General features: G+C 44.0%; 1 protein-coding gene and 1 non-coding gene across 6 annotated transcripts in view; one reads left to right on the top strand and one right to left on the bottom strand.

Moving 5' to 3' along the window:
* LOC124796334 (FH1/FH2 domain-containing protein 3) overlaps positions 1 to 17,368 on the bottom strand; it is a 646,429-nt gene that overhangs the window by 148,767 nt on the left and 480,294 nt on the right. For all 5 annotated transcript variants that reach the window (XM_047260468.1, XM_047260466.1, XM_047260469.1 and 2 more), the window contains 2 exons: positions 11,231 to 11,298; positions 1,387 to 1,492 (listed from right to left, as the gene is read on the bottom strand). In XM_047260468.1, coding sequence (XP_047116424.1) covers positions 1,387 to 1,492; positions 11,231 to 11,298 — 174 coding nt within the window. The remainder of the gene's footprint in view (positions 1 to 1,386; positions 1,493 to 11,230; positions 11,299 to 17,368) is intronic.
* On the top strand, positions 10,563 to 10,637 carry Trnat-ugu. The gene has a single exon. It is a non-coding gene; the product is annotated as a tRNA-Thr (tRNA).

Genomic DNA, 17,368 nt, shown 5'->3' with positions numbered 1-17,368 from the left:
TGTATGCTTTTTTTAAGTGTTACGGAGTTATTGAGCGTGCCCCTGTGCGTGGGCTATATCTCGAAGTTGTCCCTGTAAATATCGATTGTTTCGCTGCGATTCACTCACATCGCATCCGCTAGTTACCGACAATAATAGCGAAGATGGAACAATTCTTGAAATACGGTATACGCCCCCATTTTGCAAATTTTTAGAAAATAATCCCAGAAGGCCCCCTTCTTAACTTCTACCAGAAAGGATTCAGAAAATGATATCAGCGTTCTAAATATGCCAATTTTTGCGTGGCCGGCGCTCTTCCTCGTAGTTGATATGCGCAGGTTCGACTTGAGAAGTAATCCACGCAATAACTAGCAAGTTTTTCTACTACTTAATCTTTAATATTTCGACCCTTTTAATGCATTTTAAACATTTTTCTTGCACATTTGCATGTATATTTTAAGGTTTTTATGACGCATAAAATCCGGTCTCTACTCTTTACTATTTATGGCCTGGTCAGATGAGTCCCAATTTCAGTTGGTAAGAGCTGATGGTAGGGTTCGAGTTTGGCACAGACCCCACAAAGCCAAGACCCAAGTTCTCAACAAGGCAATGTACAACCTGGTGATGGCTCCATAAGGTGTGGGCTGTGTTTATATGGAATGGAATGGGTCCTCTGGGACAACTGGAACGATCAATAAATATAAATGTTTATGTTCAGCTACTTGGACACCATTCAGCACTCGCCTTTCTATGGATGACAATGCGCCATGTCGTCGTGCCACAAATGTTCATGATTGGTTCGAAGAATATCAAATGGTTGAAATGGCTCTGAGCACTATGGGACTCAACTTCTGAGGTCATTAGTCCCCTAGAACTTAGAACTAGTTAAACCTAGCTAACCTAAGGGCATCACACACATCCATGCCCGAGGCAGGATTCGAACCTGCGACCGTAGCGGCCTCGCGGTTCCAGACTGCAGCGCCTATAACCGCGAAGAATATCCCGGGCAATTCGAGTGACTGATTTGGCCACCCAGATTGCCTAACATGAACCCCATTAAACATTTATGGAACATTTTTGAGAGGTCAGATCATGCACAAAATCCTGCACCGGGAGCATTTTCGCAGTTATGGGCAGCTACAGACGCAGCATGGCTGAATATTTCTTCAGGGGGCTTTCAATGACTTGTTGAGTCCGTGCCATGTTGAGTTGCTGCAATATTCCGGGCAAAAGGAGGTGCAGTATGTTATTAGGAGGCATCCCATGACTTTATGTCGTCTCATTTTATTTGTTTCTGTTTTATTGGAAATATTATGTTTTCCTTTATTGTTATTTCTCAAGATTACTGTTGATATATACAATATAACCCATAGTAATATAATGGATGCCAATATGGGATTGACTCACCTCTTAGGATGTAGTTTTGGTAATTCTGGTCTGCTTCGGAGCCAACTTTGATGAGGCATGCTAGGCCATCATTCTGAACAAATTCATGGACTAGGTCTTTGTCTTCCTAAACAAGAAATACAAAGCATTTTATTATCAGAGAAATTTACAGCAAATTTCCTGAAAAATTCTATGTACATTAAATGGTTTCTCATTCACAAAACAGACAACAATGTGACAACTTTAGATGATGTAATAATACTCAGTGATGTGTGTTATTACAAACGGTAATAATGTGTTCTTCCATCGCTTCTTGATGCAACAAATTTGGATGAGAAGCTGTTTGTATTTCATAAATGTTGACTGTGTCCTATGTTAGTTGTACTATCAGGCAACCACAAGTTTTAATCAAACATACACTTCCATGTACCTACAAAATTGTGTCAAATCCATATAGGCTACACTGCACTGTAACCTGGAAAGAGCACTCCGTAATTAGCTATAATAAAATAAGAAGTATGTACAAAAAATACCAAAAGTAATTTTTTTAACCTGGTGGTACAACACAAAAACAGTCACCCACTGTATTTAGTGCTTTAATAAATATTCATCTCCTAGAACCAGTTATACGAAGCACATAACAGAATTCAACAAACTTAGCTGCTTTACAATTTGAATAACCTCCGTTCTTTTACTGGTATGAGCATTAATGAAGTAATGATCACAAACATGAGCACCTCCTGAATTTGTTATTACTGTTCTAGACGCTAACCAGCTGTTTCACATTTTGTTCTTCCAGAAGGGTTCAGGATTATCATCATTGCTCATATCTACTTCCTTTTTTCATTGTTTGTAGCTGGTAATTTTAATAGGTCAGCTTTGCTGTAACTGCAGTGCCACAGTCATAAAGTTTGATCTCTTGTTATAGCAGTTTACCCATAGTCTTAAATTAGTCTATCATAGCTCAGACTATAACTTTACCTGTTTTATCGTATAATTCTACTCAGTGAGAGATATCCATGGATTTTGTTCATTCTATGTGAAGCAAGAAATACACAGAAAGTCCAGAAACAGATCAAGCTAAGGTGGCAAATATTGACAGGTGGCAATTGTTGACATGGGTCAATTATTGCCTTGGAATGCAAAGGTATTGGGCACCAGCCACAAAGGGCACAGTGTACTTGGGATCTACCCAGAAACCCTGCCATTGCTGCATTTCATACGCATATGACCTGGCCGGGTTGTCCCTGCATGAGGGTGAATAGCAGAGAGTGGAGGGTTTGTAAACCTCTGGGTGGAAGAAAAATGTGGGTACTACTTGCACATCATTTCTCTTACACCTCAGAAGCAAATACAAGGTGTTCCCCACTGCAGAAAGGGCATCTGAGCCAGTGTAACTGTTTGTTTATCCTGTGGATGGTCTTTCTGCGAAGCCCAGAAAAACCCGCAGGTGAGCATGTCAGTCATTGCCACCTCAAATGTTAGACAGGTAATGGTGATTCTTAGGAAAATAGCTGACACAATGAAAAGGAAGGCCAGTTTGCTCTCTGCATATTTTCTGAATGAAGTCTCTCTGTCAGTGTGTGTTAAATGCATCAAGCACAGCCCACTGCAGATCGTAAATAAGTTGGCACAAATTGTACCTACCACCCAGGCTTAGAAGCTGCCTTTAGATGGACAACTGAACTGTGGAAAACTGCTCCTACATACCCCAGGGAGATGACTTTCCTGCCACTCCGAGTCTCCCTGCTGGCTCTACTACTTCGTGATCCTGCGTACACCACACACAGCGATGACTTTCCCGCCATTCCAGGTCTTTCTGTTGGCCTTCGTTCTTTCGTGCTTCTGCACACATTATATCCGTTGACTTCACAGTCTGGAGAGAAAGACGTCACTGTGGCATGTGTAGGAGCACATAAGAAGGGGTTTTCTAATTACTGGGAGGTCCAATGTTAGGCGTGTTATGATGCCGCTTAGGATGACAGCGTTCAGGGCTGGAAACAAAGCCAATATGCACTTGATATGTTTGCTGGTGGGCCCCATCTGAGATGTGGCTGTTGAGCATACAGTGTGAAGCCCTCTGGAAGCTGTGCCCTAAATCGGCACCAGTGATGCCTGTCGCATGGGTTCTGAGGCCATCTTCAGTTCTTACGAGTGGCTGGTGAAGGTGGTGAAGACAGGTCGCCTAGCACACAGGGTGCAAGCGGAGCTCACAATCCACAGCATCTTTCTCAGAGTTGACTGGGGTCCTCAGGTTTGGAACCGAGTGGACGGTCTCAACCAAAGGTTTCATCGTCTCGTGGCAGTCTTGGTTGCAGATTTCTGGGCCTGCGTTATTGGGTGGGGATTTGTAGGACTACCCTTGATAGGTCGGGGGTGCGATACACAAAGGAAGCAGCTACTCCAGTAGCAGAGAGCTTGTAGAGTGCACATGGTTGTTTTTAAGGCTAGGAAATAATTTAAGGTACTCTCATCAACAGTCGCCTGTCGATACACATGTAAGTAAATCAGACCGCATCCAGAGACAGGACGGTTCACAGTAAAAATTTTATCAGTAAATCGCCAAAGTATTCGTAACAAACTTCCCGAATTTACTGCCCTCCAGGAAAGTTCTCAACCTCAAATTATTCTTAGGTCAGAGAGATGGCTAAAACCCGAAATAAGAAGCTCTTAAATGAGATTTTCACTCTGCAGCGGAGTGTGCGCTGATGTGAAACTTCCTGGCAGATTAAAACTGTGTGCCGGACCGAGACTCGAACTCGGGACCTTTACCTTTCGCGGGCAATTACTCTACCATCTGAGCTACCCAAGCACGACTCACGACCCGTTCTCACAACTTCAATTCTGCCAGTATCTCGTCTCCTACCTTCCAAACTTTACAGAAGCTCTTCTGCGCAGAAGAAGGTAGGAGACGAGATACTGGCAGAATTGAAGTTGTGAGGACAGGTCGTGAGTCGTGCTTGGGTAGCTCAGATGGTAGAGCAATTGCCCCCGAAAGGTAAAGGTCCCGAGTTCGAGTCTCGGTTCGGCACACAGTTTAATCTGCCAGTAAGTTTCATATCAGCGCACACTCCGCTGCAGAGTGAAAAATCTCATTCTGGAAACATCCCCTAGGCTGTGGCTAAGCCATGTCTCCGGAATATCCTTTCTTCCAGGAGTGCTAGTTCTTCAAGGTTCGCGGGAGAGCTTCTGTGAAGTCTGGAAGGTAGGAGACTAGGTACTGGCAGAATTGAAGCTGTGAGGACGGGTCGTGAGTCGTGCTTGCGTAGCTCAGATAGTAGAGCACTTGCCCTCAAAAGGCAAAGGTCCCGATTTCGATTCTCGGTCCGGCACACAGTTTTAATCTGTCAGTAAGTTTCATATCAGCGCACTCTCCGTTGCAGAATGAAAATCTCATTCTCAAGACTGTCGTTGTTTTGTATATTCATAAATGATCTGGCAGATATGGAGAGCAGCAATCTTTGGATTTTCAGTGATGCTGTGGTGTACAGGAGGGTATCCAAGATAAATTACTGTACGTTGATTCAATATGACCTAGACAAAATTTGTAGTTGGTTCTTAATGTAGAAAAATGTTAGTTAATGAGGATGAGTAGGAAAAACAAACCCTAATTTTCGGATACGTCATTAGTAGTGTCTTTCTTGCCACAGTCACGTCGTTTAAATATCTAGCTGTAGCGTTGCAAAGTGGTATAAAATGAGGATTGCGTTAGGGAAGGCGAATGTTCGACTTTGGTTTAGTGGGAGAATTTTAGGAATGTGTGGTTCATCTGTAAAGGAGACCGCATATAAGACGCTAGTGAGGCCTGTTCTTGAGTACTGCTCGAGTGTTTGGGATCCGCACCCCAGATCAGATTGAAAGAATTGATTGAAGAAACTCAGAGGCGAGCTGCTAGACTGGTTATCGGTAGGTCGATCAACATGCAGTTGTTACAGATATGCTTCTTGGAGCCCAAGTAGGAATCCCTGGAGTGAAGAAGACATTCATTTCAAAGAACACTACTGAGAAAGTTTAGAGAACCAGCATTTGAAGCCGACTGTAGAATGATCCTACTGCTCCTAACATACATTTCGCACAGGGACCATGAAGATAAAGTAAGAGAAATTGGGGCTCAAACGGAGGCATGCAGATACTCGTTTTTCCCTCGCTCTATCTGCGAGTGGAACTGGAAAGGAAACAACTAGTCGTGGTACAGGGTAACCTCCGCCACGCCCCGTACGGTGGCTTTTAGAGTGTATATGTATATGTAGGTGTAGATGAGAGTGTGGAGCACCCAAAGAAGCGAAGAAATCAGCATGTAGCTACAAGTACCCAGAAGAAAGCAGGAACGATGTGTTATGCCATACTCGTGAGGAAGGTCAGTCACGGCTGCATCTTCTTAGCAAAGGCAGCGGCAACAGCCTCGGGTGCGGCCAGGGAGAAGACAGTGGCTGGATAACAGATGAGTCCTGGCACTGTGTGAATAAAGCCAACCATGGCTGCGGTTTCGCAGCAAAGGTGCAGAGCATGGAGACAATGTTGGGTGTGTCTAGAGGGAACACAGACAGGAATCTCGGTGCCAAATAGTATGATGTGCCAGCATCGTGAGGAAGGTCGGCTATGGCCGCACCTTCTTGGTGAAGGTACAGGGCAGTGGAAGCAGTGTCAGGCTCGTGGCCAGAGGAGGAGGCAACTGGGTGCTAGACGAGGTCTGGTGCAGTGGGAACAAAGGCATGCCCTTGGCGCCAAATGATTTGTCCTGCGCTGTGTCACCCTTGTGTGGAAGGCGGCCATGGGCGCATCTTCATGGTGAAGGTGCAAAGCTGCAGGCCAATAGTAGGCACAACTGAGAGAACGGCAGCAGTTGGGCAGGATAGCTGTGTGAGATGACACCTATTGTTGCAGCTTGTAGACTTCATCCTTATCACCAACTTAAGACTAGTGCCATTCTTGAGTAGAGTCCCATGTCAGCAACGTGCAGAGTAGTGGAATCATCATCAACAGGTACGGGTAGAAGAGGGTGATGGCCACGTGGTCGACGAGACTAGATAGTATCCTGAGCGGCAAGCTCATTGCAACAATTGATTAATTCCCAAGCACCATGAAAGTGACACTTTATTAACACGGCACAGGTAGAAAAAAAGTTCCCTATAAAGTAGCTTCTGAATGTTGCAACTGAACGGGATCCTTCTGACATGGTAATGTGACGTAGCCAAGAGTCTGCAGTGATCTGGGTGGCTCGTGACGCTAGTCCGCCGTGAAGTGTGTCGTGATGTTTAACTGCAACGGCCACTGAGGCACCGAGTTCGGGATATTCCAGCGTTGGACGGGCAAAGCCTCCAAAAGCGATGACTAGGCATAGGCGTGGCTCGCCGAGCACATGACACCAGGTGCAATGTAGACCTTGCGATGGGAACGCCGCTCTCGGCGCTGCGAGTGCTGTTGAGCTACGAGGCTGGCGCCTGCTAGAGGTCGGCATGTCAACTGGTGTGTTAGGATTTGTATGCAGTAAAGTTTCCGTAACACGCGGTGTACTAGCGGCGCTCGGCTCTCGACTGAAGGAGCGCCTGCGGCACGAGAGCAGGCTACCCGCCGGTTGCGAGCGTTGTGCCGGAAGCAGAAGTGACCGGCATACGTCCAGATATATGACGAAGTAGCTAAAAAGGTTCCGAAAATCAGTTTTCGTGTTCCTGAGTTGTGTCTTGTGTAAATGCAGCAACAGAGGATCGACGTTTGTTGCAGGGGCTGGCAGTTGACCATCAACGTAGGTGTTCGATGAAAAGATTGACGATAAAGTACTGGGAACAGTAATTACCGTAAATGCACTCCAAGGGAAAAAAAAGAGTTACCACGAAGGAATTACTCGAATGGGATGGAAATCGGTAGATGTGATGTACATGTACAGAAAAAACAAATGATTACAGTTTCAGAAAAAGTGGATGATTTGTTCAAGAGAAAGAGCTTCATAAATTGAACAGATCAGTAAAGCGATGGTCCACCTCTGGCCCTTATGCAAGCATTTATTCGGCTCAGCATTGATTGATATAGCTGATGGATGTTCTCCTAAGTGATATCGTGACAAATTCTGTCTAACTGGCTCGATATATCATCAAAATCCTGAGATTGTTGGAGCACCCTGCCGATAATACCCCAAATGTTCCCGTTTGAGGAGAGATCTGGTGAACTAGCTGGCCAGGTGGGGTCTGGAAAGCATGAAAACAAGGAGTAGAAACTCTCACCGTTTGCGGGTGGGCACTATTTTGTTCAAATTTAAGCCGAGAATGGCTTGCCATTAAGGGCAACAAAACGGGGCTTAGAAAATCGTCGACATACCGCTGTACTGTAAGTGTGACGCGAATGACAACCAAAGGGGTCCTCCTCTGAAAAGAAATGGCAGCGCAGACCATTATTCCTCGTTCTCGGGCCGTATGGCAGGCGACAATCATGTTGGTATCCCGCCACTGTCCACGATGTCTCTAGATACGTCTTCGGTCTGCAATCTCAATAACTGGAGTGGAATTGTCTTCAGTGATCATTCACGCTTTCAAATGAGCCCAAATGACCAGTGAAGATGTGTCTGGAGACGCTCTAAGGTGCCATTTCTTTTCGTAGTAAGATCCCTTTGGTGCCTCGGGTATGGATGTGTGTGATGTCCTTACCTTAGTTGGGTTTAAGTAGTTCTAAGTCTAGGGGACTGATGATCTCCGATGTTAAGTCCCATAGTGCTTACAGCCATCTCAACCATTTTTTCTAGTGTTTGTCCTTGCCAAATCCTACCTTGGCCAGCAAGGTCGCCGGATCTCTCCCCAGTTGAGAATGTTTGGATTATTATGGGCAGGACCCTCCAACCAGCTCGGGATTTGGACGACCTAACGTGCCAATTACACAGAATTTGGCACATCCATCAACCCTATCAATAAATGGGAAGCCGAATAACTGCTTGCACAAGGGCCAGAGGTGGACCAATGCGTTACTGACTTGCTCAATTTGTGAAGCTCGTCCCCTCGAATCAATAATCCATTTTTTTTAAATTGTAATAATTAGTTTGTCTGTACGTGTACATTACATCTACCGATTTCCGTCCCATTCGGATAATCCCTTCGTGGTGCTTTTTTCCTTACAGTTTACGTAGCAATATGAGTCCGGAGCGCTCTAGAGGGGAACTGAGACATAAAAGTAATTGTGGAAAAAGCAGATGCACAGTTGAGATTTACGGGAAATATCCAAAGAAAATTACATTCGTCTGCAAAAGAGATAGCTTGAATACTGCTCATCACTCAGGTAGGATTGTTGTTGTTGTGGTCTTCAGTCCAGAGACCGGTTTGGTGCAGCTCTCCATGCTACTCTACCCTGTGCAAGCTCCATCTCCCAGTACCTACTGCAACCTACATCCTTCTGAATCTGTTTAGTGTATTCATCTCTTGGTCTCCCTCTACGATATTTACCCTCCACGCTGCCCTCCAATGCTAAATTGGTCATCCCTTGGTGCCTCAGAATATGTCCTCTCAACCGATCCCTTCTTCTAGTCACATTGTGCCACAAATTTCTCTTCTACCCAATTCTATTCAATACCTCTTCATTAGTTATGTGATCTACCCATCTAATCTTCCACATTCTTCTGTAGCACCACATTTCGAAAGCTTGTATTCACTTACTGTCTAAACTATTTCTCGTCCACGTTTCACTTCCATACATGGCTACACCCCATACATATACTTTCAAAAACGACTTCCTGACGCTTAAATCTATACTCGGTGTTAACAAATTTCTCTTCCTCAGAAACGCTTTCCTTGCCATTGCCAGTCTACATTTTATATCCTCTCTACTTCGACCATCATCAGTTATTTTGCTCCCCAAATAGCAAAACTCCTTTACTACTTTCAGTGTCTCATTTCCTAATCTAATTTTCTCAGCATCACCCGGCTTCATTCGACTACATTCCTTTATCCTCGTTTTGCTGTTGTTGATGTTCATCTTAAACCCTCCTTTCAAGACACTGTCCATTCCGTTCAGCTGCTCTTCCAGGTCCTTTGCTGTCTCTGACGGAATTACAGTGTCATCGGCGAGCCTCAAAGTTTTTCTTTCTTCTCCATGGATTTTAATTCCTACTCCGAATTTTTCTTTTGTTTCCTTTACTGCTTGCTCAATACACAGATTGAATAACATCGGGGATAGGTTACATCCCTGTCTCACTCCCTTCCCAACCACTGGTCCAAAAGGTAAGATTAAGAAGAAGAAATAGATAAGATCCAACAAAGAACGGCGCATTTCCTTATGCTATTGTTTAGTCGGTGACAGCTCGTTACGGAGACACTCAACGACTTGAAAACCAGAGCTCATATTGATATTTACCGGCAGTCGTTCTTCCAATGCACCAGCAGCAACGGAAAGGAAGGGCAATGATGATGAAACCCCTGCACATCGAGAGTTATCATGTGGAATGCAGACGTGGATGCAGATGAAAATAATTCTCACATACTGTACGGTGGACATGAAAGGAAGAAAGCAAGATTAGGGTTCAACAGCCCGTGACGACGAGATCATTAGTGGCAGAACACATGCTCGGAATGGGGATGGAAATCGGATACCACATTTCACAGGAATCATCCTGCAATTTCCTTGAGCGGTTTAGAGAAATGTCAAACAACCTAAATCTGGATGATCTAGTGGACGTCTGAACCGCCGTCCTCCTGAATAAGAGTCCAACGTTTGTCTAATTTCTGCCTTAGCCGCCTCCCTCGATTGTGCGGTCCGCGGCTTTGCTTGCCCCGGCAGTACTCGGTACATCTTGACTTTTGCTTCTCGGCAAAGCTCGTCATTTCATTTAGCACTGGAGGCGACATTTTCTTACAGCATTCTGTGCGGCTTATTGTGAGCGACATGACAATTTTCTGTTTATCTTCTGCTATTTGTTCGTGGTGTAAATCATTTATTCCAGGGAAAAGCTGCACGGTCATCAACAGTAACTGTTGTTTCGAGAATAAGTTACTGTCTTCGTATATATAGCTAAAGGCTACCCAGCCATTGACCTTCGTCTGTGCGAATGCGCACAGGTTGCCCAAACTCTCACGGGAATCGCCAAAGCGTGCGCGAGTAATGAGTGGGTGGGCAAATGTCTATAAGGTACAATACATATGTAGAATTGTGGACAGTTGGGAATGTGAGTCTCACGGGAAGCGTGCAAGGGATAAGTCCCTGCAGTCGCGCGATTTATCTGTGCCCTCGGTGGCTCAGATGGATAGGGCGTCTGCTATGTAAGCAGGAGATCCCGGGTTCGAGTCCCGGTCGGGGCATACATTTTCAGCTGTCCACATCGAGGTATATCAACAACACCTGTCGGCAGCTGAGATTGTCAGTTAGTCATCATTTATTCCAAAGAATTTAAAGATTTAGCTGACGATGAAAGATAACGATGGACATGATTCATTGTTCTGTACGATAAGAAGCACTTTTGTGTTAAATATGCAGGCATAGAATACGCGATAGAATTGGTGGTGTGAATAGCAAAATTTTCGAATCGCTCCCATTATTAGATTGTCAGTTTCAATATATTTTCATGGAAATGAACGGAGATTGTGGAGATATCAGATATTACTGCAATGTACGAGGGCTACTCAGAAAGTAAGGTCCGATCGGTCGCGAAATGGAAACCTCTGTGAAAATCAAAATTTTTTATTTGCAACAGTTAGCTATACCTTCCAGCTACTTCTCTAGTAGTCGCCGTTCCGAATTCAACATCGGTCGTAGCACTTATTAACTTTCCAGTGCCCTCGTCAGCCACTTGTGCTTTCCGCCAGTTCTCGGCACTGGTTGTGCCAAAATGTTTCTGATGATAGCAGGCAAGAAAAGTTTTTCCCACACACTGTGCACAGATTACGTGACTCACCTGGAAGATCTGCTTCAGTGAGAAAAGGGCGCGCCGCAGTTCACGTCCCTCCGAGTTGAGGAGTTTTTCTGAAATGAAGGCGAAACAGAAAGTAATAATTCGACACTTTAATTTTTCACTAGCACTACTGGAATGAAACATTGTTGTATACTGTGTTTCTGTATTCTCAAGGCGGGCCAACAGAAAATAATAGCAACATTAACATTTATTCTCCTGTTTCACTGTATGGAATAAGTACGGTAGACATCAGTTCAATCCGTGTTGCAGCCTGTAAACAGACAGCTGGCTCCATGGCTTATGGAGTCACTCATTAAATGCAACGGTGGCGAGCAAAGTCGCATTAGTTTAAGAACGGTATCTGGCTTATATTATTTAATCTTTTGGTCCATATGTATTTCACTTATGACACAAAAGTAGCTGATGGAACTGTTGTGAACGAGCGATAAATAAAACCCTTCCAGAACTCTAAAGTTGCGACAAATGAAATCCTTCCAGAGCTCGAAAATTGCGTTAAACAATTTACCACAAAACTCCGCAAAGTATTATACCTATTTCAAAGCAAACAAATATTTATTTTACAGAACGAAATGGACCCACGCTAAATGTACAATAGGGGCTGCCTCTGTAGTTATCATAAATTTCGCACGGCTGAAGTACATCTAGAATATTCTCAATTGTCTTTTCCGAAGTCTCTGCTAAACAATTCAGCAGGAACAGAACAATATATTTTCCTTCCTGCGTCCATCATAGGCAGGTTGAGAAATCCATAAACATGTGAATTCATCGTATACAACATTCGTCCAGCAGCTGTCAAATATTGTATTTATTTATTTAGAATCTTGTGTATTCAATTAGCGAGAAATTTGCTTGGATGTAGGGCAAGTAAAAAAAATTACAAACATTGTTACATAGACTGCTACAGCGCAAAGTGAAATATAATGAAGTGAATATATCAGACACAAATTACGATATGAGATACAATATACTAAACTGTTAAATCGTAACAATATAGTAAAATATTTTTGCGCACATTATAATCATAATATTACTAAAAATGAATATAACATGAGCAAATAAAACAGATTAACATACAAGTAAAAGGAAGTGTAAGAGTTGCAAAATAAAGTATATTCGGAATATTTACAGACAGTTAAGAGATTCTTAATAATTACCACTACATTACGTCCATACTAAAAGTCAGTGAGACACAATTAAAAAATATACTCGCATCGAACTGTTCATGGTTAACACTCCCATACCAGAAAACAAATTTCCTGAGTACTAAGCTATTGCAGATAGAAAATAATTGCAGATTTATCAACAATTTAGAAAAATTATTGTTCTGAGTTACTTATACTTCCGAAATATAGACAGATTTTGTTGCTAGAACTGTTTGAATTCTTAAGATTCACTGTCAGCATGTTTAATTTAAGGAGGGAGAGAATCGAACACTTTTGTCTGGTTTATAGCACCATGCTAAGTTTTTTAGTTTATAACGCAGGCCAAGCATTCTTCGTGCTTTATGATTGCGATATAATTTGTTTTATTTGTACAGGAAGAGATTCTTGCAGTTCCACGCAAATAAACTGTAATAAGATGTAAGTCTGCATGTGTATGTGTGAACCTGAAGGGCTGCTGGTTGCCGCGAAAAATGAGATGGAACTACTGAAACTGCAACCACGTGAGCAGTTGCACCACCTGGCAAAAAGTTTTAACATTCTTTCAGTTTAGGTAAATGGAATACAGCAGATGACATGTATTTGGTGAACTCTCAGTCGGTCGTGTTCGTATGGAAACTTTAAAAATATTTGCTGAACATTTCAGCAAACGCTGAAACTGGTACTTTCGCCCCTGCAGCGTTGGCTCGACCCGCCCAGCCGAGGTGTGTTGCTTGTTGCGTGGGTGTGGGGGGTCGTGAAAGCGTCCAACGGCGCATCGCGCACACTGGTCGCCAATTCACGAATTTAGGTCGACAAAGCAACTTCAGCACAAAATGTTAGTTTCTCTTCGGTCTATATGGAGATTCAGCAGTTAATTATGATATGTTTATAGTTCCAAGGCGAAGAAATGTTCTTCAATCCTGTAACAATTTTCTGTAACTTCAAAGCCGATAACGAAAAGGATATCTGATTTTGTAAGTTGGTTTCTCACTTATGCTAGACCCAGTTTTGTATTAACTCCACCCACTGGCTGTGTCATGGATCATATTTTTTTCTTTCACAGTTTATTCTAGGGTGGCTTATTACATTGTGATGGGCACGGTACAGCACAGTTTATAGTCTGCTGTATGCTATAGTTACTTTTCTTTAAAACATTAATGTACACGTTGTGCAAAAGTAAGGCTTCGCCGCCTCTCCCTAACTGTTGTCCGACAGAAACAACTGACACACAATGCACAGAAAGCAGCATGGTATGACTCAGTCAGACACACGCAGCTCTGTAACATGCTCGTCACAAAGGTGGAGCGGCAATCGAGGCACTGGACAACCATAGCCACGAGGGCGATTTAGAGCCTTAAAAGCACGGCGGGCTCCACCGTTGCGACAGAATGCCTTGCTTTACGCAGTAGAAAATAGTTTGCGTCAAGATAAGTGTTTTTTGCCAAATGTTTGAACGCCAAAAGAAACAAGATTCCCAAGAAATTAAACAATAAATTTTGGTCCCAATTTTTATACTCAAATGAAGGGTGGGAAATGGACATATGGGATATCAAATTAACCAGTATGAAGTCTAGTTTTGCAAAAAAAGGTTTAACTGATTGAAAGTAATCAGCATAATTAAGAAACCCTTAATTCACTAGGAACTGAAGGAAATTTTTGTACCAATTTTCATAGACAGAGGAAGAATGGGAAACGGGGTATCAAAGTAACCAACGTAATGTCTAGCTTCGGGAAAAAAATTAATCCGAGCAATTCAGAAAAACTTACTAGTGGTTTGAGGGAAAATTACATTATGGGGTTTTATGTGAATTTTCAAAGCCAAACGAAGAGTAGTAAAACGACAAAATGGGGTGTCAAATTAGCCTGCCTGAGGCAGCACTCAGTCGGAAGTTAGATGGCTTGTGCGTAAGCAGAATCGGCAGAGCAATCAGAGGCAGATAGCTGGTTCAAATGGCTCTGAGCACTATGGGACTTAACTTCTGAGGTCATGAATCCCCTAGAACTTAGAACTACTTAAACCTAACTAACCTAAGGACATCACACACATCCATGCCCGAGGCAGGATTCGAACCTGCGACCGTAGCGGTCGTGCGGTTCCAGACTGTAGCGCCTAGAACCGCTCGGCCACATCGGTCGGCTCAGGGGCAGAGTCCCGATCACTCGTTAGAGTGAAGATTAAACGGTAAGCAAAGGCCAGGTCACAGGGATGACAATCAATATATACGATACTCGAGACGCTGCGAGAATCAAACACCAAATGCCTGTAACTTTTTTATCTCTTTTCCCCAATTTCGATTTGTCAGGTGGATTGTGATGTCTCTCTGTAAATGTCCATGATCATCCAATCTCGTTAAAGTATCTCGATACGGAATTTATGCCACTGCTGATGCTGCACTGCCTAAGTCATTAATTGTTTTATCGCCCATCGAAGATCGCCAATGTTGCGTAACTTCGTATCTCAATGTCGATGGCGGCCGGTGTTGTACACCATCCGCACTCAGAAGTACTGATTATGTCTTTTTGTATGGTTAGCGATCTTAACAATCTAAATCTCTAAGATCACTAATGCCTCAACCAGCATGATTATTTTTGTCAATTTGTTCTTAGCTGTGCGCACCTTCTTCCTGATGTCGACCATTTTATTCAGTACGTTCCGTCTGCTCACGTACGTCAGACCTGCTATGAATTCTGTCATAGCTTTTTCTGATTTCTGTCCGTGGCTGTACGTCGCACTTTTTCTGTGAACTGCTCTGTCATTCGATAGGACCGAGGCGTAATACGTCTTCCGCTCTGTTGTCATTCGTCCTTATCGATCGTCGCTCATCGGTTAAGGGTTTGATTTTTCCCGTCGGGAGTCTCGAGCTGCACAAGTCGGCTCAAGCTGTTCAGTCGTGCCTTCCTCTGCAGTTATTTTCCCCTTGTGGTTACTATTTGTAGGTGATCCAGCGGGTTTAATTCTTTTTGGAACTCACTATATCCCTTTAAGATGCTGGATGACATTTGACACCTGTGCATTTTGCCAGAGCATCCCCTGAGTTCAGTGCATGTAGCCACATTTCACACAACGTGCTGGAAACCAGCAATAGTTTGTTATCTGAGTCCAAAGCTGGCGACATTAGCAATGTGCGGGTTCATTGCGACAAGCATAGTGCTCCATTCGTATCTTCGTGCGTAGTGTATATCTAACGTCGTATATGGTATCGAATTTTGTGTCTTTGGTACTACATCATTTTCCTTCCTGCTCTTCAGCTCCTTGCACAGCTTGACATTGTTGGAGCTGTGATAAATCACTATGGGTGGGTTTTTAGTTTCAGTTTGTTTAAGTGATTCTTGATTGCCAGCTGTCTGCACCGGTTTCTCGCCTCTAGCTGCTCGTATCTGTTGCTGGTTTCAGTTTTTGTCTTCTTCCACTACTCTCATTGTTCGTATGTTGATGGTATTCGTCTTTGTGTCTCCTCGTTGTCATTTGCCCGTATTTTCACTGCCTCTTCTGTTGAGCTGTTTGCAGTGTCGTGATTTTCAGTGGCTGGTGGTTGTCCCTCATCCTCTTCTTCTGAAGACGAAGTTGTATTGTCCTCCAGTAAACTCTGACGTATTATTGTGTAGCTCCCCTCCCCATGTTGTTATCGTATCCGATGCCTCACCATACGAGCTCCTTTGCCGTCCGTGAACTACCAAAGGAATGTTTCGATGTCTCCAGCAGCTACGTGCACTGTGAACGCAGCCAGTGCTCCAGCCTGACTGAGGATCGCATACTTTTCTTTATGGAGGAATGTGGGTTGTTCGAGAGTGTGACTCTTTGCAGCCATATGTGGATCTGCTTCAATTATTGCATGGGTACGGGAGAAGGGGGATAATGTACATCCCCTCAACTGGGAAGGTATTTGGAGGGGATTGTTAGGGACATTTCCGGTATTCACGATATAGCCACTGGAAATCTCCGAAAATACTTGCCAGAACAGCTGGTACTACCAACTTGATATACTAGCCTTCCCGCTCGTTCATCAGCTTTCATTTTTTCCTCTCGTCGACTGTCATCAGGAGTTCTTTCTTCTCTGACAACCTCTACTGTCTGCTCTCTACTACGGTTGACGATCTTTGGACTTTCCTCGCTCCAGGTGTCGTGGGCGGCCTTGTTTGGGAGGATGCCGACGTCACACTGACGTGCGGTTTGGTTTGCATCGCGCATGACTCGATCTGTTACCGCTGGTGCGCTTCCCGCAATAGACGGCAGGCAGCTTCCATTTCGGCTGGAGATCATGGCCGGCCTTGTACACAGCTCTGGGCGGGAGATTTGCCCAGGTCACGTGGTGCCGACGGCGTGGCTTGGAGTTCACGTCAAGATCGATGGCGCCCTGTCCCCGCAACTACAAGAGTAACAACTGTTAAGCTGGGGTCTTCAGATGTTATAAAAAAAAATGGAAATACCAATGTGAATGTCTTTAAGGCGGTGCTGTGCCACCTTTAGTGTGTCAAGGAGGTGCCATTCGTTTGAGAGGGGCTGCTTACAGAATGATTACAAATTAATGAACGCTTTCACTGGACTATTCTTTCACAAAAACTGAAGATAAAAAACTTGATATGTTTGTCTGGATGGCCGTACGACTAATACGTTTTTCTCTCTTAAGCTTACTTCAAAGTACGGAAGCTTTTCACCAGGCACGTTTCGCTTTATCCATAAAGCACTGTCGGTGATGGTTCTATAGGCATTTTGCATGCACTGTACCCTTCATTTCTCAGCATAGAGAGAGTTCCGCTCCGATCCAGCAGGTGGCGCCAAGGATACAGTAGTTTTCTTGCCTTGCTTGGACGGTGGTATCATAAGCGGAGCCTCGCCAGCGCCACCCGAAATCAACAAGCTAGCAGCCGTGGTGACGGAAAGGAGACTGATGGAGAGGACCGTATAGCTAGACTGGAAACATGCGCCTGCGGTGCTGAGTGGAAGTTGGCAGCTGTCGATACTGAGAGAGCGAAGCGA

The sequence above is a fragment of the Schistocerca piceifrons genome, chromosome 4 (assembly GCF_021461385.2).
Source record: "Schistocerca piceifrons isolate TAMUIC-IGC-003096 chromosome 4, iqSchPice1.1, whole genome shotgun sequence".
Taxonomy (NCBI): domain Eukaryota; kingdom Metazoa; phylum Arthropoda; class Insecta; order Orthoptera; family Acrididae; genus Schistocerca; species Schistocerca piceifrons.
This window is presented reverse-complemented; position numbering and strand designations above follow the sequence as displayed.